The 19,630-nt window shown below is 64.0% G+C and overlaps 2 protein-coding genes across 12 annotated transcripts in view; one reads left to right on the forward strand and one right to left on the reverse strand.

Moving 5' to 3' along the window:
* The window catches only part of CAMK2B (calcium/calmodulin dependent protein kinase II beta), an 89,332-nt gene that overhangs the window by 3,382 nt on the left and 66,320 nt on the right, over nt 1-19,630 (reverse strand). Inside the window, exons 7-20 of one of the 11 annotated variants that reach the window (XM_064487733.1) lie at nt 19,192-19,294; nt 19,020-19,103; nt 18,223-18,317; nt 17,937-18,059; nt 17,338-17,421; nt 16,531-16,573; nt 15,560-15,634; nt 10,570-10,607; nt 10,334-10,405; nt 8,850-8,894; nt 7,175-7,223; nt 5,725-5,838; nt 5,365-5,445; nt 4,391-4,504 (exon numbers count right to left, since the gene is read on the reverse strand). In XM_064487733.1, the coding sequence (XP_064343803.1) occupies nt 4,391-4,504; nt 5,365-5,445; nt 5,725-5,838; nt 7,175-7,223; nt 8,850-8,894; nt 10,334-10,405; nt 10,570-10,607; nt 15,560-15,634; nt 16,531-16,573; nt 17,338-17,421; nt 17,937-18,059; nt 18,223-18,317; nt 19,020-19,103; nt 19,192-19,294 (1,120 nt within the window). Of the gene's footprint in view, nt 1-4,390; nt 4,505-5,364; nt 5,446-5,724; nt 5,839-7,174; nt 7,224-8,849; nt 8,895-10,333; nt 10,406-10,569; nt 10,611-15,559; nt 15,635-16,530; nt 16,574-17,337; nt 17,422-17,936; nt 18,060-18,222; nt 18,318-19,019; nt 19,104-19,191; nt 19,295-19,630 lie in introns of all 11 variants that reach the window. The other 10 variants (XM_064487734.1, XM_064487736.1, XM_064487735.1 and 7 more) reach the window with 10 other exon arrangements.
* Nucleotides 5,755-19,630, forward strand: part of OGDH (oxoglutarate dehydrogenase) — a 349,301-nt gene continuing 335,425 nt past the window's right edge. The window contains exon 1 of the mRNA XM_064487732.1: nt 5,755-5,761. The gene's annotated coding sequence lies outside the window, so the exon portion shown is untranslated. The remainder of the gene's footprint in view (nt 5,762-19,630) is intronic.

Here is a 19,630-nt window from a genome sequence, read left to right on the forward strand (position 1 = left end):
GGGAGCCAATCAGGGACTGCAGGGCCAGGCTTCTGTGCAAAGGCCAGGGAGCAGGCCCAGTGGAAAGCACAGGGTGGACCTCACCTCCTCCTCTTCCTGGCCGCCCACGGACTGCCAGCTGGCCTCTGCCTCCTCCTGTTTGCAGTCCTGGGCCCCTGTGCCAGCCTTCCAGCATCACCTGTCCATCCCGCATCCTCAATCTGCAGCCCTGGGCGTGCAGCCTCCTCTGGGCTCCTGCCCCCTTGACCTCTGGCCCTAGACAGTGCCCGTCCCAGGGGTGCTCAACTGGGGGCCCCCTTTTGTCTAACTACAGCTTCTTTTCATGCAAAATATTTTAAACACATGAAAGAAGCAAAAAGAATAATGGAACCCACACCCTGCTGATCCAAACCTGAACAATTTCCCTGTTTGCTTTAGACTTCTAATACTAAGATACAGATGACTGTGTTCCCCTCAGTCTTGCTCCGCTCACTCTCCTCAGATAAATACCGAACTGAATCAGGGGCTTAAGCACTTCTGTGCAGATACAGAAACACCCAAATGCATACACAAAACACACACACACACACGCATGCGCACACAGGCACAGGCACAGACACACCCACATATGGTGCTTTCTGAAAGCGGTAAAAGCTGTAACGTGGTAAAACTCAGACCCAGGGAGGGCACTGGAAGCACGATCCCAGGAGCTCCCTCCCTGGTCACAGTGACACCACTGGAGCGTGTCCCCACCCCACTCCCAGCAGCACATCAGGACCACAGGCTCTCTGCACAGACACCCTCGTGGGATGGGAGTCCTCACTCCACCAGGCCTAGTGCTGGGTATCTGTCGGTCTCCCGGATTTAGCCGCCAGCGCAGCGGGGATCAGCAGCTACGTGAGTTGATCTGCGGGGTAAGTTCCCCGAGCACAGATTGCCAGCTGTGACAGGGTGTATTTAGCATTTTGAAGCACGTGCCCACGACCCCGTGGGGCTGCTGGTTTGTCCTGCTATCAGCACCTTCAGCTGTCTGGGTGCTCACTCTCCCAGGCGCCCGCCTGAGAAGCGGACAGAGTCCAGGGCAGAAGACGCCGCATGCCGAGTGTGAGCCCAGGCGTGCCTGCGTGTGTGCTGGGAGCCTGGGTCGTGCTGCACCGGCCCTGGACAGTGACTGTAGGACGGGCTCCATGACACCAGAGGGGCTGAGTGTGTGCGTGCATGTGGGAGTGTGAGCACGTGTGCATACGTGTTTGTAGGGCACGTGTGTGTGTGCACGCCGACCCATCCCCACGAGGCCCTCTCTGTGGACCTGGCAGCACTTCTGCTAGTGCCGTGTTTCCATCTCTCATTGAACTGCATGTCTGGACCATAACAGGGTTTGGGCTTAAGGCTGTCTGTCCCTGCAGAACCCAGGCCCCACCTGTCTCCAGGAGGGTGGTCCGTGGGCCCAGCTTCCCTTACACCAGCCTTCCCACTGCAGAGTTCTGAGCTGCAACAGAGCTCTGTCCCGACACATGCAGACAGGTCTCTGGGCTCTGTTTTCACCTGCTGGATATTTCACCCTTCCTCCCACACGCCCACCTCCTCCCACACTTGCCCCATCACAGTGCTCCTCCCCTCGATACTTACTCCGCCGCCTGCCCACCTCGCCCCTTCAGCATTTCCCAGTTCTGAGTGGCCCCCTCTCCTCTGGGACCTCATCCACCCCCATCCCCAGTTCACCCATCACCTTGGTGGAGGCAGCCTCAAGCTTCGGACTTCAGTTTCCTCCCACTGCAGCCCCACTCCCCCACCAGAGGCCTCCCCCGAGCCAGGCCCCCTGGGCCTGTCGGAGGGCAGCAACCAGCCCCTGCCACTCCCATCCCTGCCCATCACCCAGGACCTCGCCACCTCCCTTCTGCAGCACCAGGCCCAGTCCCCGCTCAGAAGCCCCCACCTGCCACCTGGGATTTACTCTCCAGCTCTGGGACCTGGACCCGCCTCTGGGCCAACCTGCTGATCTGGCCAAGGGGACGTCTACACCTCTCGACACCCCAACACTTGCTGATCCCTCTTCTTCACAGACATCGTCAGCCGCCTCCACCCCACATGGGCCTCAGCCAACAACCCTACAGCTGGAATTGTGACTTTCTTGTTTTGTTTTCAGTGCACTTTGATTTTACGGCCACCCTACTACACTGGGGTAAATGAACCTAATCTTCCACTTAAAGAAGTAATACTGAGTGTTTTTAAACAAAGTGTAATGAAAAATGGAGTCAGCGTAAAGAGAAAGTAGGAGAAATCCAAGGTCACGGCACACACTGCAACCCCTGAAGTTTGGGGAACAGCCACCAGGTCCATCGTGCAGATAGGAAAGCTGAGGGCACGCAGGCCCCGTCACAGCCCAGGAGGGGCTGCTGTCCAGGCCTAACCCTGCCCTGAGGAGCAATCCTGCCTCACCAAGTGGCCCACTAAGCAAAGGGATGCTCCAGAGGGTGAGGCCTGTTAGCAAGGACAAGATGTCCCCACCAGGTAACTCTGGGGACAGAGCCAAGGTGCATGGGCAAGGTCTGGCTTGAGAAGAGCCCCCGAGTTGACCTGAAGCCCCATGCCTCCTCCAGCTCTCTTAGGGGGTGCTAACAGGCCAGGGAGGCCCAGCCACTGGCAAAGGGACTGCAGTGACCCCAGGCTGACCCCAAGCCTTGTCCCTTGGCAGCTGCAGGGGCACCGGGACACCCCCAGCCACCCCAGGGAGGCAGCTGCACCAGGTCAGCCTGGATTGTGCGTAATCCCCGATTATGGAGATCCCGGCCCGGGGCCAGCGGGCAGCGACCCCATTTATGCCCTGAGACAGCTGGTGACTAGGTCCCTGAGAAAGGAGGGCATCCAGGACCCATCCCAGGGATGGCCCTCTGCAGCCTGGGCCTCGCTGACGGGAAAGGCGGGTCCCGGTCCCAGAGCTGGAGAGGGGGGCACCCTGGCTCTGGCACTCACCCACACGGACCACTGAGAGCCAGGTCTCACCCCAAAATGAGGTGAGATGCCCTTTCTCTAGGCTGGCGCCCACCTGCCTTCCTTCACCCGAGGACACTCCCACACACACTCAAGGGGCCAGGATGCTGGAAACTCGGGGTAAGGGGACGCACATCCAGACACAAGGAATCCACTCCTTGAAGGAGACTGATCCCTGCCCTCGGGGTCCCCCAACACTCCAAGTCTGCACCCCGCCCTGCCCTCTGTACCCCACGGGCCTGGCTGCACCTGCCAAGTCCAGGTCCCTCGGCCCCCTCCATTCAATCCCCGTCACAGCCCCCTCTGCGGCCCCCCACCTCCCCGAGTCAAGCTTGAGACAGACCCCTAAAGGGACAAGCTCGTGCTGCAGGCTCCCAGATCAGCCTGGAGCCCTTGGCATCCCCAGCAGGCTCTGTCCTCAGAGCTCCCCACCTTGGCACCCCTGGACTGGGGTCCCATTGCAGGCAGCCTCCTTGGGCACCCTCTCCATGTCTCCTACCCTCAGCTTCCTCATTTGTGAAAGCAGGGGCCGTGAGGGTCTGGGAGATGGGGACATGGAGGCCTCTAAACTAGGGTAAGATGCTGCACGAATGGGGAAGGGGCTCTGACCACTCCCAGAGGCCCTGCTGTGCGCCCACCGGCTAGTCTGGTCTCTCCTCTCTGAGACTCTCCTCCATGCCCCTCAACCAAGTCCAGATTCGGGCCACAGATCCCCCTACTCCTCCCGTACTGCTCCCGGGGCCTCCCTCCCACCCCCAGACCTGGCCTGCAGCGGGTGGGCAGGGGTCGGAGCCCTTCCGGGTCCAGCACTCACCCAGCCTCTCCCCCGCCATGCCCGGCCCCCGGCCCCGCAGCCTCTCCTCTGAGAGCCCGGTATCTCCCTGGAGGTGGGGGTGGCTGCCGCCCTGGGGTGTCATCCATCCCTGTAAGCGATACTGGCCGGCAGTCGGCAGATGGGCTGCAGCAGCGGCGGCGGCTCCTCCCTGCCTGGGGAGGTGGCCCAGCCCAGCGCCCGCCCTGCCGGGGCCCTCAGCTGGAGACGGCCTTTCTCTTCCTTGCCCCTCAGTGCCCAGCATCACCACCCAAGAGAACTGCCCTTCCACCCTCACCCCGAGCCAGGGCGTAACTCCAGACAGGACCCCAGCCTGCACACGCACCAGCGTCGCTGAAGAAGAAACCCAGCTTGCAGATCACGAGTGTGAGACTCTAGTTCCCAAGAACCTGCTTCCTGATTCTTTTTCCACATGTGCACATCTTGAGCCAAACGGCACCTTTGTGTGGAATTCCCTGTGCCCCGCGTCCCCTCACCTGCCAGCTGGCCCCTTCCCAGAGCCAGGGGGCGGTGCACCGCAGCCGGGGGTCTCAATAACCCTGCGAGCCCCCGGGAGCCGCCAGCGGGGCCACTCAAGGTGCTACTTACACGGGGTGGGTGGGGGGCCTGGGAGAGCCGGAGACAGGCAGGGTGGGGGGCCCTGGGCTTCTGGGGTCCCCGAACCCCTCCTCACCGTGTTCAGGATGTCAGAGATCCTGGGGGCTGGGGCGGAACAGACGAGACATGAACACGAGGCAGATGGGGACACGCAGGAGAGTAAACCTAGGGGCTGATGAGCTAAGCCAGAGAGAGTGGGGGAACGGAGCGGGATGTGAGGGACAGAGGGATGGAGAAGGGACATGGGGGAATGGGGACAACGTGGAGGGTGGGGGATGACAGAGGGGACATGGGGGACAAGGGGGAAGCTCCAGGAATGTTCAGGCAGATACACCTGTCTGACCAGGTGTCGTGTGGAAAGTTGCGGTGGGCAGAGGGTGCCCTCCAAAGAAGGGCAGCCTGGCCCAGAAGAGGGGGGAGGAGGTAGCCTGGCATAGGACAGGCCCTCGGTCAGCGCTGGACGGGTGAATGAAGCAGTGAGTGAGGCAGTGTGCAGAATGTCCGGCCCCCTCCGCGGAGAACCCAGTTCTGCGGGAAGGCTGGGCCCTTTCTTGTCCCTTTGAGGCCACAGGCCTGTGGTCGGGAGGGATTTCTGTCATAGCTCCTCGTGCAGGGGCGCCCTGGGGCCCTGGCTGGGGGCCCAGTGTGGGGCCCACATGAAGCCAGCGTGACTGGCCGGTCACAGCACACATCCTGAGGGGCAGGGAACATGGGTGGGAGGCCTCAGAGAGGGAGGGAGACCCTCCGGGGGAGGGGCCTGGGGCCGGACAGCGGTGCAGGGGGGAGGCGGGGGAGCCGTGGGGGGAGCCGCCTTGCGGAGTCAGCGCGGGTGCTGCCCCGACAGCCAGCCGGGCCGGACAGTGAGCTGGGCCACGCAGCCTGGCCCGGGGGCAGCTGAGGCCGTGCACGGCAGGACGCAGGGAGCCGCTCAGCAGCACAGCCAGCAGATCTGGGGCACTACTTACATGGGGTGGGCAAGGGGCCCTCGGCTTCTGGGGTCCCCGAGCCCCTCCTCACGGAGCTCAGGATGTCAGAGATCCTGGGGGCTGGGGTGGACAGGAGGCAGACAAGTGAGGCGGCGGCGGGAGGGGCACAGGAGGAGAGGGAGCAGGGCCTCCCGCTCTCTCCTGCCCAGGCCCATCAGCACCAGGGAGCCCCAGCCCTGACACAGGGGCAGGCTGGGGGGCCAGGGGGGTGGCCCACAAGGAGGCACTGGAGGGGCAGCACTGGGGAGCCTCGGTGGAGGCATGTGGGGGGCAGGCTGGCCCTGGCTGCAGGCCCTTCGAGGAGACCCCCACAGCAGCAAGGGCCCGCCAGCTACTTACATGGGGTGGGCAGGGGGCTAATGGGAGCCGGAGACAGGCAGGGCGGGGGGCCCTCAGCTTCTGGGGTCCCCGAGCCCCTCCTCACGGAGCTCAGGATGTCAGGGACCCTGGGGGCTGGGTGGACAGATGAGATGTGAACAGAAAGGCAGGTGAGGACACACAGGACACGGAGGGCGTGCAGAAGGATGACCGAGGTTAAGCTAGAGAACCCCAGACCCCAGACACAGCTCACAGCTGCCCCAAGACCATGCGGTGGGGTCCACGGCTCCTGGGGCACACCATCCCAGCGTGCCCAGGGCTGTGAGATCACAGGTGTGTGAGGCAGACTCGGGACCATGTGCAGGGCTGGACACGGGCCTTCGAGGGCCGGCTGCCAGGTGGGAGAGCTGGGTGACTGCCCAGCCAGGGCCAGTGGAGGCCAGGCCGGGGCCCACCAGGGCTCCTCTGCATCTGATGGACGACACAGCTGAGGTGAGAGATGCCCCCAGGCGCCCTGGGCACAGACATGGGGCTGGGACGAGGCTGGCTGGGCCGGCCCTCTCCCCCAGGCTTCTGCAGGCTCGGGCTGCCTCAGGCCTGCACGGAGCCACAAGAATGCACAGGAGGTCTGGATGACCTCCATGCTGATGGCTTGGGGCCTGCAGTCTGGGGAAACCACAGGAACGTCCACTCTCCCTGTGTCCAGAGTCCCAAACTTTGTGTTCACTTCCACTCCGGGACAAGGCGGATGCTCAGGACAGGATCAGTGCATCTCCCAAACTGACAAGAGTGGCCACCATGGGGCCGGGCCGGGGGCAGCCCCAAGGGTGCTCAACACTCATGTATACAAGTGTGTGGCTGAGAGGTGGCCCCACATCGGGGTAAGAGGCCTGGCCTGGGTGGAGTGGGTACCAGATCCCCTCTGCGGGGCGATTGAGAAAGCCAAGAGTGGAAGTGGGGGCCAGGTGAGCCCTTGTGGGGCCCAGCTGGGCCTGGGAGCCCCGAGTGTGGGACAGAGTGCAAGTCTCTGCCACCCACCCTCCCACAACGAACCCAGGAAACACCCCTTGCTGCCCGTTCAAGTACCAGCTGCCAGTCAGGCAGGCACAGGTTTAAGGACCTTTGAGAGAAGGAAGAGCAAAATCAATCATGAACTCGTTCCCCAGTGGGAACTGGGTGTGCAGCCCCCGGAGCGACTGGGGGACCTGGGCAGAGAACCGGCCTCACCCAGGGCAGTGGCGTCCTCACTGGTCGGGGTGCCCGCGACAGTTAGGCTTGGCTTGGACGCTAAGCCCGAGACTGTCAGGCGCCGGTCTGTGCCCAGGCTCAGCCAGGACTGCAGCCCTGTGCAGGGTCGGCCCCAGTCGACGCACCCACGTGGCAGGCCCTGGCCTCTTCCTGTCCCATCTGTCCCAGCTCCACACCCGCCATGGCCCACCCGCCGGCCACCGCAGCCTGGGCGCTCAGGTACCTTTTGTGTCTTCATCTTCTATGGTGGTGTGGGTGCTGTCGGACGACTCCTGGGGAGACACGGGGAGAAGGCAGCTCAGGACGTGGCCTCTGCCCCCATGGGGCCTGCATGTGCCCCCCTTCCTCTGCTGTGGCTCGGGGCCCCGTCCCCAGAAACCCACAAGCAGCACTGGAGCTCATGTTGGCCCCCAGGGGTCACCTATCCCCGGGGCTGGGCCGCCCACATCCGCAATGGCCGAGGGCCCCAAATGTGCTTCTCCCAACAAGACACGTCCAATGGAAAGATTCCGTGTTTAACAAGAGAGAAAAACGAGCTTTTTGCAGTTCCAAGACCCCTGGAGAAACAAAAAGGCATCCACAGCTCGTACATTTTGGCAGAGCAGGAAGCTTCCAGTAGGTCCTCAGGAATCTGCCCCTAGCCCAGCACCCACACCTCCTTCCCAGGCCGGGACCGTCCAGCCAGGCCTGGCCTTACCTCTCAGGTGGCCTTAAGGGCAGAGAGGTGGCCCCAGGACCTCCTACCTCGCGCTCCTGGCCTGCCGCCCTTCAGTTAAAGAACCAAGCACCATCCACCTGTCACCGAGTTCCCAGAAGGCCTGCCTGCTCCTCAGAGGAACATCTTAAGAGGGTCCCCAAGGGGCCCCTCTGGCCCCCTCACCGGACACACTGCTCTGGGCTCTGGGCCAGAAATAGCGGTGTCTTCAGGCTGTAGGATTAAGACTCACAACACAGCCCCAAAATGCTGTCTCAAGGCCCCTCACAAGGAGAGCGGGACCCTCACCCAGACACACGGTCCTAGGAATACCCATCCCTGGCCGGAGTCTCAGAGGCCCTTCCTAGCACCTCGAGTCTGGATTGGCCTCGAGGCAGTGGTCCACGGCCCCCGGTCCTGGCCCATGGCTAGGGCGAGTGGGGACCCTGGGAGGAGCTCAGGCCCACGTGGGAATCTGGCTGCAGGCCGGGGCGCGCGTAGGGTGGTGCTGGCCCTAGAAACACAGCTTGGCCACCCACCCATTCCTCCCACCACTCAAGAGAGCCAGCCCCTTCCCTGGCCCCCGGGGTGAAGATGCCAATGCAATGGGAGCTGATGCCAGAGCAGGGGGAGGAGCAGGAGAGAGGTCAGTTCAGCGGGAAGCACTGGGCACAGCGGGCAGAGGTGAGCAGTGGGTGGGGTCAGGAGGGTCTGAGCTGCACTCCTCCTCCCAGCCCTGCACTCAGGGGGCGCTCTGGGCAGCCCACGCTGGCCCTTCTCCCCTGGAACTCTCACCCCTGGCTGAGAGTCACATAGCACACCCAGGCTCTTCATAGCACTTAAGCCTCTGGAGTGGGCCCTGTATTCAGCTGCTCCTGGCTATGCAGGCCTGGTCACCGCCGGGGGGGATGGAAAGGGCCCTGAGACGTGGACCCAGCTCGGGGTATCAGGAAGCCCAGTCTCCTGTATCCGCAGTGGACGCGGTACAACCGTGCCTCCAAGGGCAACACCTGGGGCCATTCCCCAAAGGAGCAGCCCGTGGACTTGAGGGGGGCTCTGTCCTGCCTTGGGACGGGGTCACTGCACCGCTGTTTTGGCACAGATGCTTCCCCGGGGTCAACATCCCAGACCTTCCCCAGGGCCGGGGGGTCTGCCTCCTGCCTGAGCAGAAGTTCCCGAGAGGGCGACGAGGAACACGCAGTACCTTGATCCCGTCCACTGGGTTATGAATGACGGTGGTTTGAGGCTCCTACAGAAGAAGGAAGCACAGAGGAAGGAAAGAGGGAAGTGAGAAGAGGAGGAGAGTGGAGGCCCCCCCGCAGGAGCCTGGGAGAGGAGAGGAGAGGGTGGCGAGCAGAGCAGGATGGAGGTAGATGGCCAGCAGGGAGCGGAGCAGTGGGAGAGGGACCCGGAACAGGACCAGTGTGGATGGAACACGCAGATCCGCCCGAGCCTCGGAGGCACCTGCGACGGGAGGGTGATGGAGAGAGTGGGGCCGAGGGCGGGGCTGAGAAGTGGCCCGCTGGGTGCCCTGCCTCCAGCGCGCTCCCTCCTCCCTTTGCTGCCGAACCCTTGGCCCCGGCGTTGCAGGGGGTGGGGAGACACAGGTTTGATGTCATGGGGGTGGGGGTGGCACATGGGATGGACGGGGTTCGAGACGGGGCTGGCTGTGAGGCCGCCGTGTGCGACCCTCCCCTCCTGGGCCAAGGCCGCCCCTTACTCGCCAGGTGGCCATTTGCCAAACCCAGCCTCCGTGCGGATGGCCTGGGGCCGGCTCCCAGAAGCAGGGCCTGTGGCCATGGGGACACCAAGTGTGCCTTCAGCAAACTCAGAACCTGGGGACCAGCAAACCCCAACCTCTTGGGCTGGCCTGCTCTTCAAGAGACACCATAGGCACACAGCACCCAGGGCAGGAGGGCTGGCACCCACTGGCCAAACCCTGTGTCCCCAGCTGCGGGTTCCCCTGGACACCTCCACGTGAGGGCCAGAGCTGGCAGGTCCCTCTGAACTCGTGCCTGCCCACCCCTCCCCAGCAGACCCCTGAGCCCTCTGGGCCAGCACAAGGCCAGCACAGTCACAGAAATGTATCTCCCCCACCCGCCTCAGGGCATGTAGGACACGAACTCGGATGGGAAACACCACGGCTGCTGGGCCATCGCCAGGGAAACCGCCAAGGGATCTCTGTCTCCCTCCAGATCACTGGGTGGGCGCTGAAGCTAAGACCAGGCCCACTCATTCTTCCTGGGGAGAAACCAAAGCCCCCACCTCCCAGATGGCAGAACCCCGCAGCGCCCCAGGGAGGGGTCGGGAGCGGGAGCCCCCACTGCCCAGCCTGCCCTCCCCCGGGCCACTCCCTGTGCAGAGCCAGCCCGGCCGGAGCTCTGGGTCAGCCTTTGCGAGCAGAGGAGCTGAGTAAGGCTGGTGCCCTGGGTCCCGTGTCTCAGCCTCTCTGGCTAACTGAAGGCCTCTCACTGCTGAGCACAAGTCAGCCCGGGCCTGCCCACAGCACCCGAGAGGGGCCCCCAGCCCAGCCATGGGCCTGCAGGAACTGGGGTGCCCCTCACCCCCACAACCCGGGGGCAGTGGGCTCCAGGGGCCAAGTGTCATCTGTCAGAGACCTTTATCCCAGGCCTCCTGACAGGTGGGGTACAGGAGGCCAAGGAAGTGGGGTGCCGAGGGGTTCAGTACCAGGGCGGCTGGAGGAAGCGTCCCCTTGGGGCTGGTGGCAGCTGCACTGTTTTTGGTGCTATTTGTCTGGGGCTGCAGAGAGAGGAAGAGAAGCCATTAAGGATACAGTAAGGGGCCACACCCCTTCCTTGGGAGGGGCGGGGGCCCAGGAGGAGATTTGGGGATGGGACAAAGCTGCAGGCCCGGGGTGGGGGGGACAGGGCGCCCAGACCCCCAGGGCCAAGCCAGAGCCTCACCTTGACTCCGTCTGCTTTCTTGTTGAGTAAACTCTTGGCTGCTGCACAGGAGGAAACAGGCATGATGAGTGAGGGGCTCAGGCCCCAGTGCAGCCCACCCCACTGGCGCGAAGCAGCCTCGGGAGCCTGCCAGGAGCCTGGCCTCCCCAAGGCCAAGTGAGTGGAAAGCCCAGGGTCCCGAGGCAGGGGTGGCTTCTGTACCCAGCTGGGGACAGAGTGGGTCTGCGCCCAGTGCTGAGCAAAGCCGTCCCGGGGGAGGCCTGGCCAGGGCTGCCTGAGGACCCTAGCCCCAGGACAGGGTCTTCCCCCAGCCATCCTCCATGACCTTGGAGGACGCCAAGATTTCTCCTCCCACCTGGGACCGGCAGCCTCTGGGCAGCATGCAGGCTCTGCTAAAGGGGTGGCAGGGCACTGCCCCCCACCCGAGATGGAAGCACACAACAGGGCACCAGGTTGCGGTGGTAGGCACCCCTCAGTAATTCTCCATGTTCTCAGGCAGAGGTGGGTGGGCTGCAGCTGGCCACCCACACAGGGTTGGGCTTGTCCCAACCCCAAGTGCCTGCCTGCTCTCAGCTTCCTGGCCCCCCTCCCTCAGCAGACAGGACTCAGAGCTCTGCCCCCATGGCCAGGCCCCAGGCGTGCCTGTCAGCTCAGAGCACCCAAGGGGCAGCCGGACTCGCCCTCATGGGCCGCCCCAGCAGCCCTGGCCTTGCTCTGACAGCGCTGACTGGGGCCAACAGGGGCCTCTGTGCCCACCCACCAAGGATCTTGATCTCAAAAGTGGGGGCAACAGGATGACACACCTGGGGGTGGGTCCAAAGGGTCCCCCGCCTCCCAGGTTCCCACCACCCCTCAGACTCCCAGGCCCAGCAGATGGCCCATCTCACCCCAGCCATACCCACCAGGGAGGTCAGGGCTCTGCCCGCCTTCCCGATCAGAGGCCCTGACCTGCCACACCCCCACAGGCCCTTAGCATCTGCGCCTTCAGCAGTGGTTAGTTTTAATTACAGAACTGGAAAAAAAAAAAAGGAAATCAGCTTACCTTACAGAAAAGGAAAGGTGAGGAGGGGGGAGGAGAGGGAGTGAGGAAGGAAGGAAGAGAGAGAGAAAACAAGATTTGTGGAGGTTCAGGCTGAGTCCAAGTCTGCAGCCTGGGACTCACAGCGGCTCCTGCCTCGCCCGCCCTGCCCACACTCACGCCAAGCGATGCCCCGGGATGGGCAATGCGGTTAGGGAAGCAGCCGGGGTCGGACGCCGGACGGCAGGGCCCCTCGCCCCGGAAGGAAGGTGGCCTGGCCCCACGGCCGGCTCCCAGAGCTCTGGCTGGCCAGCCCTGAAGTGGGGGCTGCCTGCTCAGAGGGACGAGGTGGCCCACAGCAGGCCCGCGCAGGGACACTTTCTACCAGGAACATCCCTGGAGGCCACTGACTCGAGCTGGCACACACACCCAGAGAGATGCAACGGTTCTCAAAGTGGGGTCCCCCGCCAGCAACGTCAGCAGCGCCCGGGCCACCCCGACTTACTGAGGCTGAAACGGGGGTGGGCTGAGCTTCTATTCAACTGTCCATCTGTTTTGGGGGATCCTGACGCTGCTTCAGCTTGAGAACCACTGGTCGAGGTCACCAGTGCAGTGACCAGGCCTTTCCCTGTCCAGGTGGCCATCGCGCCACCCTAGGGGCTCTGCATGGGGACACCGGTGGCTGCCCCCCGCCAGACGGCCCTGCAGGGCCATTGGAGAGCTGCCACACTGGGTGGTTTCAGTTCCCAGCCTTTCTCCCCAACGGACCCATCAATTCTCTCAAAAGTTTCCCTCCCAAGATCCATCGGGCAAAGTTTAACGAGAAGCCTGACTCCTGACCCAACCTTCTTGCCCAGTGAGCCTCACCCCGTGAGAAGCATCGCAGGGTGCCAGCCAGTGAGGGGACCACAGGCCACCCCTTTCTTTGCCCCCCAAGCTGGCTTGCTCCACATTTCATCCTCCCAAGGGCCTGGTGAGGCTGGACTCAGGACCACTCCCTCACGCCCTGACGCCCTGGCAGCCCTGCCCCACGGGCATCCCGGGACCAGAAATGCTGCCTTCTCGAGGCCACGTCCCACTTCCCACTGAGGGGACTGTGAAAACCTCCCCTGGTGGCAGCTATATCTGCTTCCCTATAACTCATCATGGAGGGACAGGCCAGCCCTGCAGACACAAGAACTCATGGGCCTCCAGGGCCAGCAGCCTCACTCCGGACCATCATGCCCCTGGCCTCCCCCTCCCCACTGACTTTGCCTCTCTGCTCTCTCCCCACCTCTGGTGCACAGGGGAGCACCTCCACCTCTGCAGTGGGAGTTGTGCTGAGGTCACAGAGCCCAGGGACACTGTTTGTGCTGGCCAACCAGCCAGCTGGACGCCACTGGGAAAAGGGCTTCTCCTAGGGGCCTGGAGGAAAGCGGCGTCCAGCTCTTCTTGAAGGCACTCATGAGGGCTGAGCAGGCAAGCAAGCAAGCTAAGCCCCAGCCCCCAATTTAAGGCGGGCAGTTTGGGGAAAGTCATCCCCCAGTGCCACACAGCCTTGGCCAGTGGCATTCTCGGCTGGCTCTGAGTTAGAACCAGCACAGACCAGTGCTGGTCTAAGAAGTTTGGCCGGGGCCAGCCCAGCGCCCTGGTGGAGACAGTCGGCTCTGCCTGGCCTTCCCCTTGGGCAGGAAAGGAGGCCCCTAGGTCAGACCCTGGGTGGAGATGGATGGAACCCTGGGACAGCTCTGGGTGTCAAGGCCCCTTTGGTCCCTGATTTCATCAACACCCCATTCCAGACCCTGCCATTTGAGACAGCATCAGTTTTGCTCCCTAACAAGCCACCGTTCTGGGGACTCAGATGGCCACCACCATGGCCCAGGCTCTGCAAATCCCTGCAGCAGGCACCTATCTTTTCCATCGATTTCCAAACACTCCTCCTTAGGAATCCCCTTTAACCGACACTTGCATGTCTGGGTGCAGTGTGGCCACACAGCTGGGCCCCTCCTGAGCATAGCTCCTGGCCTTCCCGTCTCTGTCTGGGACTAACTCCAGAACCCTGTTGACTGTCATTTACACGAGCGATCAGAGGCATAGATGGTTTCCTCTGCGGTTCCTCAAGTCTAATGCATGATTACACAGCAGGAGACAAGGTGGGCCAAGCAGGCGCCCTGGACCCCTGGGAGACAAGCAGAGACCTTCTGCCCCACCTGCCCGGGGTCCTCAGGGTCAGGCCATCACTGCCACCCCAGCAGTGAAGCCCACGTGGGACCGTCCAGGACGCTCTGATGAACTGTAAGAGATCTACAAAGACACCAGGTCTGCTGGCAGAGGGCAACGCATCACCCCAGAGGCCGTCACCCTCAGAGACGTGATGGCCTTGGAACTGAGACCGCCCCGCCTCGCCCCGCCGAGTCTGCTGGTTCCAACGCACTGGCAGGAGGTGGGTTGACCTAGTGGTGAGGGGGTGGCCTCAGCCCACAGGGCCCAGCCGTTACCTCGTCCCCTAGCTCGTCACTCGAGGACAGCCATGCTGGGCTCCGTCCACATGCACGGGCCTCCCCCCAGACAGAGCGGCCCTCGGCGCCCAGGGCGGAGCCCCACATGCACACGGCCTCATGCACCGACGCTCCACATCCACTCACAGGCAGTGGGCATTGCAGGCAGGAGCCCGGGCAGAGAGCGGCTCAGAGGCGCCTGCCCCCATCACGCAGGACCCCCGAGTCTCACGTTCCCTGACCCTCTGCCTCGCCCTCCCCTGGGGTGCTCCAGAAAGGCCCAGAAAATGAAGCTGACTCAGGATGACCCCTGGGGGCCTGCCTGCTGAACCTGTCCACTGGGGTCACAAAAGGACCACAGACGCTCCTGCCCCAGGACGGCCCTGCCCTGAGCACCCCAGGAGGCAGCGGCCGGGGATGCTGGGGTCCTCCGGTCGGGCAGGTGGGACTGCGCGCCCTGTGGGGTCATGGGGCAAGAGCTGGGCTGGACGTGTAGGGGGAAAGGCCTTGGGCCTGGGAGGGGCTGGGGCATCTGCCATCTCAAGCCGACACTTGAGGGGTCTTCTTTGAGGCTCCACAGCTCCGTTTAGGGAGCACCTGGGTCAGCCCTCAGCTCCAACTGGCTCTGCCTGGCCTAAACTTGCACCATCTTTGGCTCGGGCTGGGCCCTGGGCCCACTGGGAGGTCTCAAGTCCACTAGTCTCATGGGGTCTGGCCAAGGTCAAAGCTAATTAGCCGGGAGCTGGCCTGGGCCTCCTGGGAGGTCTGCCCCTCACAGACTGAGGCAGCAGGTTGGCAGAATTAGCCTCTGCCCTCCCAGGCTGAGGACGAGGTGACGGGAGCCTCGTAGAAAGAACCAAGAGGAAGCCTTCGAAGTCATTCTCTGGGCGACCGAGGGCCCCTGTCCTGGGGCTCATGGGGCAGACATGCGCGTTTGGGACTCAGCACAGACCACCGGCTCCGTGCGAGCGGCCAGGAGCTCAGTGCAGGTCCCTGGGGCATGGGCGGGCTGGGTTGGGGGTGGACAGAGTGGCAAGTGGGCTCTCCCAGGGCAGGTCTCTGCCCATGCCCTTCTCCCCGGGGCCCCCATTCGAGATCCAAACCCCCAGCAGCAGCCCCGAGGCTTCCTGTGGGTGGTGTCAAGGTCATTCTGAACAGGAGGTCATGATGGCCAAGTGGGGAGTGAGCCTCAGAGAGCAAAGGGCTTGACCAGAGGGGTCTCCTGACCCCCAGACTGGGGAATGCAGCCAAATGCACATAGGGTGACACATGGCTCAGGAGTCACCTGGCCTGGCCTCTCCTTCAGTAGGTGGAGGAGGCCGCCGGGACAGTGGGGGCTGCCTCCCTGCCCACGGGATGGGCTCTGTGGGGCGTGTCCACGGCGGGAGCAGGGGCTCCCGGGGCCTCTGGGGTGGCCCTCAAGGCCCAGCTGGCGGCTGCGGGCAGCGAGGGGAGCTGCATGCCGACAGGCGGGACACTGGTCAAGAACATCTACCTTGTTCCACCAGCCCCATGGTGGTGCCGGAGGCCGCGGTGGACATTGTGGCCGGAGCGGTGGTCTGTCTGCCCACTGTTAGCACCGGGTTAGAGACGAGGGGAGGGGCGGACACAGACGAGGGGTGGGCGAGGTGAGGGAAGAGAAGAGACAAAGGAAGCAGAAGAAGATTAGAGTCAAAGTTTAGGTGACGGATGGTTTCAGAACCCCTTTCACAGGAGCGTGAAAACAAGATGGAGACCGATTGACACTGGAAAAGCATTTGCCTCCTTTCTCCTTAGAAAACCCCAGCGGGGCCTTCTGGGTGCCCGGCCGGGCGTGCGGACAGGACACGTCCCATTAGTACTGGTGTGACAGCATGCCCCTGCTCCCCGCAGCACAACATCACAGCAGAAGTAACAGGATGGGCGGGTGCTGATGCAAGCGGACAAGGAGGACGCACCACAGACGCTCCCGCGCTCGGCCTCGCCGGCGACAGACAAGCCACAGGAGAGCGAGGGGCGGCGGCCCTACTCGGGCGACGCTGTCCCCGCTGGGCCTGCCGGGGCCTGTGCCCCTGGGGTCGCCGACAGACCCCCGGAGTGGCAGCACGCCCGCAGCCATGCCCGCCCTCGGTGCCCCAGCAAGGGGCTGCCAGCCAGAGTGTCCGGGGCCTCTTGTCACCTCCCTTCCCAACACACACACAGAACGGGTGCTCAGAGGAGTCAGGACAACGAGGCCACAGAGGTGCCGACCAACGCCGGGACAGACACAAGGAGCTGCAGCCCGGGCGGCGGCGGCTCAGACACAGACCCAACACGCAAGGCTGGAGCCCAGGCTCCTCTGCGGCCCGCGGGGCTCAGAGGACAGAAGGCCGGGCTGGGCCAGCAGCCGGGGGGAAAGGGCCATGGGGGTGACAACGGGGCAGGCGGCTGGCCCATCCCAGGCCTCCCCGCCGCAGGCCCGTTCCTCCTGCAGAAGACTGTTCTCACCTGAGAAATTCCGCGTGGCCAGCATGGTGGTGAGGATCGCGCCCTGCGGAGAGACACACAGCTGAGGCCAGGCCGGGACCCCCGCCAGGACCCCCCTCCCAGACCTCGGGTCACGGCCTCGCAGAGAGGCAAGAGTTCGGCACACTCACCAGCTGCCCCCAGACAAGCCCCCACATCCAGAATTAAAACGGTGATGCTCCCCGGGCCCTGAACTGCCCACCAAGCCCAACTTTTAAAATGCGTGAAGACCCCCAGAGGCCCCCAGCGCACTGCAGCCCCTCTGGGAGTCTGCCTCTTCCCGCAGCCCGTCCGCTTCCTGACAGGCACCCCACACCAGGACTGGGCCCGGGCAGACACGCGCCCTCGGCAAGGAGCAGCCTGGCTCCAGACGGCCTCCCTGTCCAGGGCCCCCTCCCTCCTAAGCAGCAGTTTGGCTGCCCCCCGACCCAACCTGCCCTGAGTGAGAAGCTTCTCAACTTGCTCATGCTCAAGGGAGCACGACCAGCCACCCACAGGGAGTCCCCGTGTGGAGCCCCAGGGACACCTGGCGGGGGCATGGGTGGCTGGCGGTGGGGGGGGGCGGCTCTGCACCTGGAGCCAGGCCCATGTCTGGGCGCCTTTGGTATCATTTCTACAGAGGGACTGAGTCCACCCGATGCATCTGGGCTGGGACGGTGCTGACAAGCAGCCTGTCCTGGGTGGCCCCCCTCCCCAGTGCAGGGCCCTCGGGGGGACGGGTTTCTCTGGGTGGGTGAGCATGTGTGCGCAGACGGCACCCGGTGCTGCCCACAGGGGTCAGCCTCTCACCTTGAGCTTCCTCCGGGCGTTGAACTTCTTCAGACACTCCACGGTCTCCTGCCTATGCATCATGGACGCCACGGTGGAGCGTTGCTGTGGGGAGAGGAGCAGGGGACAGGGGTGTCACGCACTACAAGGTGCCCCAAGGGGTTCTGTTCCCAAGGGGAGCTTGAGAAATGGGGGTCAGGGAGAAGCCCAGGACAGCAACATCCCTGGGCCCTCGTGCCAAGAGCTACCAGCTCCCACTGCAGCCAGAGGCCACCTGTCCCCGCTGCCTGCCTATCCCCTAGTCCGTCACCCCTTATGGCCCATCCACCCCCGACATGTCCTCACCCCTATCTGACCCTCCTGCCCATCTGTGCTCCCCCTCAGGCCGTGCCCCCTGCCCACCCTCTCCCCAGCTTGCCGCTCCAACCCCTCACACACTGGACTGGTCCTCCTCTTTCCGTGGAGCTCCTGTCCTCCCAGGGACAGAGGCCTTTAAATCCCTCAGCATGTCCCAGGTCACAGGCCACATAGCCCCCAGGAGACCAGGGGACCCATTGGATGCAAGGAGAAGGCCCCAGGGTCAACTCGCCAGGGGTTGGTCCAAGATTGAGGCGACTTACGCAGACCCACGGGTGTTTCAGCGCCTCATGCGCTGTGATGCGCTTGGCAGGGTTGATGGTCAGCATCTGGTTGATGAGGTTTTTGGCTTCAGGAGTGACCGTGTCCCACTCGGGGGATGGGAACTAGAAAAGAAAACAGTGCACAAGGGAGACTGAAGCCCCCTCCCCACGCAGGAGACAGTTCTCCCAGGGCCTCGTCAGCAAACAGGCAGCATCGCCCCACTCCCTGCCTCCCCCAGCCTGCCTCCCCCGATGGGGAGGGTTCAGGACGGGTCCCAGCACTCACGTCGTAGGCTCCAGCCTTGATCTGCTGGTACAGCTTGTGCTGGTCCTCGTCCCAGAAGGGCGGGTAGCCCACGAGCAGGATGTACAGGATCACCCCTGGGGAGAGCCCAGAGCACAGAGCCTCACCTGCCGCTCCACTGCCTGCCTGCACCCAGCAGCCCAGCCCCGCCCAGCCACACGCCAGGCGGCCACAGCCATGTGCTGTCAGGCATGTGACCCCTGGGGGGCCAGATGCCCAGCTCTGGCTCTTCACCGCTATGGGACCCTCAGCCAGTTTCTCGGCCTCAGCTAGGGTGGGGGCCCCCGGCCCAAAGCCAGCAAACCCCAGGAAGGCACTGGGGTCCTCAAGCCCCCTCAATGCCCACTGCAGCCAGCATTAGTGAGTGTCACTGTTTGGAGACCCTCGTGTTGGCAGAATGGCCTAAAGAGCGCCCTCACCTCTGCCCCACTATCACTCTACTTCACAGGGGAGGGGCCTCCACGGCCGGACAGGCTCTGCAGGAGATCCCCACCAAGGAGGCAGCGAGCCAGGGCGGTCCGCACCACCCCCCTCCCCTCCAGCACCCATCTGCCCCCCATGCACCTGCCACTGCTTCCGGCCCAGACCTCCCTGCCCAGCGCAGGGCGGGCTCCCCAGCAACAGCCGGGCTCACACTAGCAACTCTAGCCTGGGCGGGAAAGGCGCTCCCTGGCTGGGGCCGCCCTGAGAGCCAGCCCAGGGCGGGCCTGGCACAGTGCAAGTGGTGTGGGTACGGCTCCCTCACGGCGGCCCCGCCCCACCCCGCACACCAGCCTCACCGCACGCCCAGATGTCCACCGGCTTGCCATACGCCTCCTTGCGAAGGACCTCTGGGGACAGGTAGCCTGGCGTGCCAGCAAACCCTAACAAGAGGGGGAGGGGTGGTGTGAGGGGCCACGGCGACAGCTGACACCCCCACCCTGCCCCCTGGCCGGCCAGCTCGGTACTCACCGAACCATGCCTGCTGGTCCCCCTGCACCTCGATGGCCAGGCCGAAGTCCGCCAGCTTCACTGCGGCCCCTTTGCACTTGCTGGCCAGAAGCAGGTTCTCGGGCTGCAGGAAAGTTGACCAGCCCGAGGGCGTGTGGTTTACACCCGGCGGGGTGTCACAGGAGGGAGGGGGACAAAACAGCCGTTTGCAGGCAGGGGCACACAGGCCTGACCTTCCACCACGTGGGTGTCCCCCTGGGACGGCTGACATCCTTGGCTTGGGTGCACCCCAGAGCCCCAGGCCCTGCACCTCACAGCCTGTCCCTGCCCCCCTCCCTGGGGGCAGGGACAGGAGCCCTAGAGCAGAGGGAAGCTGTTCCCAAAGCGCCAGCTCAGATGCCTCACACCCAGGAACAGTGAGCCTGGGGCACTGGGACCAAAACTGAGCACCCCCCACAGG

This window comes from Camelus dromedarius, chromosome 7 (assembly GCF_036321535.1).
Source record: "Camelus dromedarius isolate mCamDro1 chromosome 7, mCamDro1.pat, whole genome shotgun sequence".
In the NCBI taxonomy this organism is placed as follows: Eukaryota; Metazoa; Chordata; class Mammalia; order Artiodactyla; family Camelidae; genus Camelus; species Camelus dromedarius.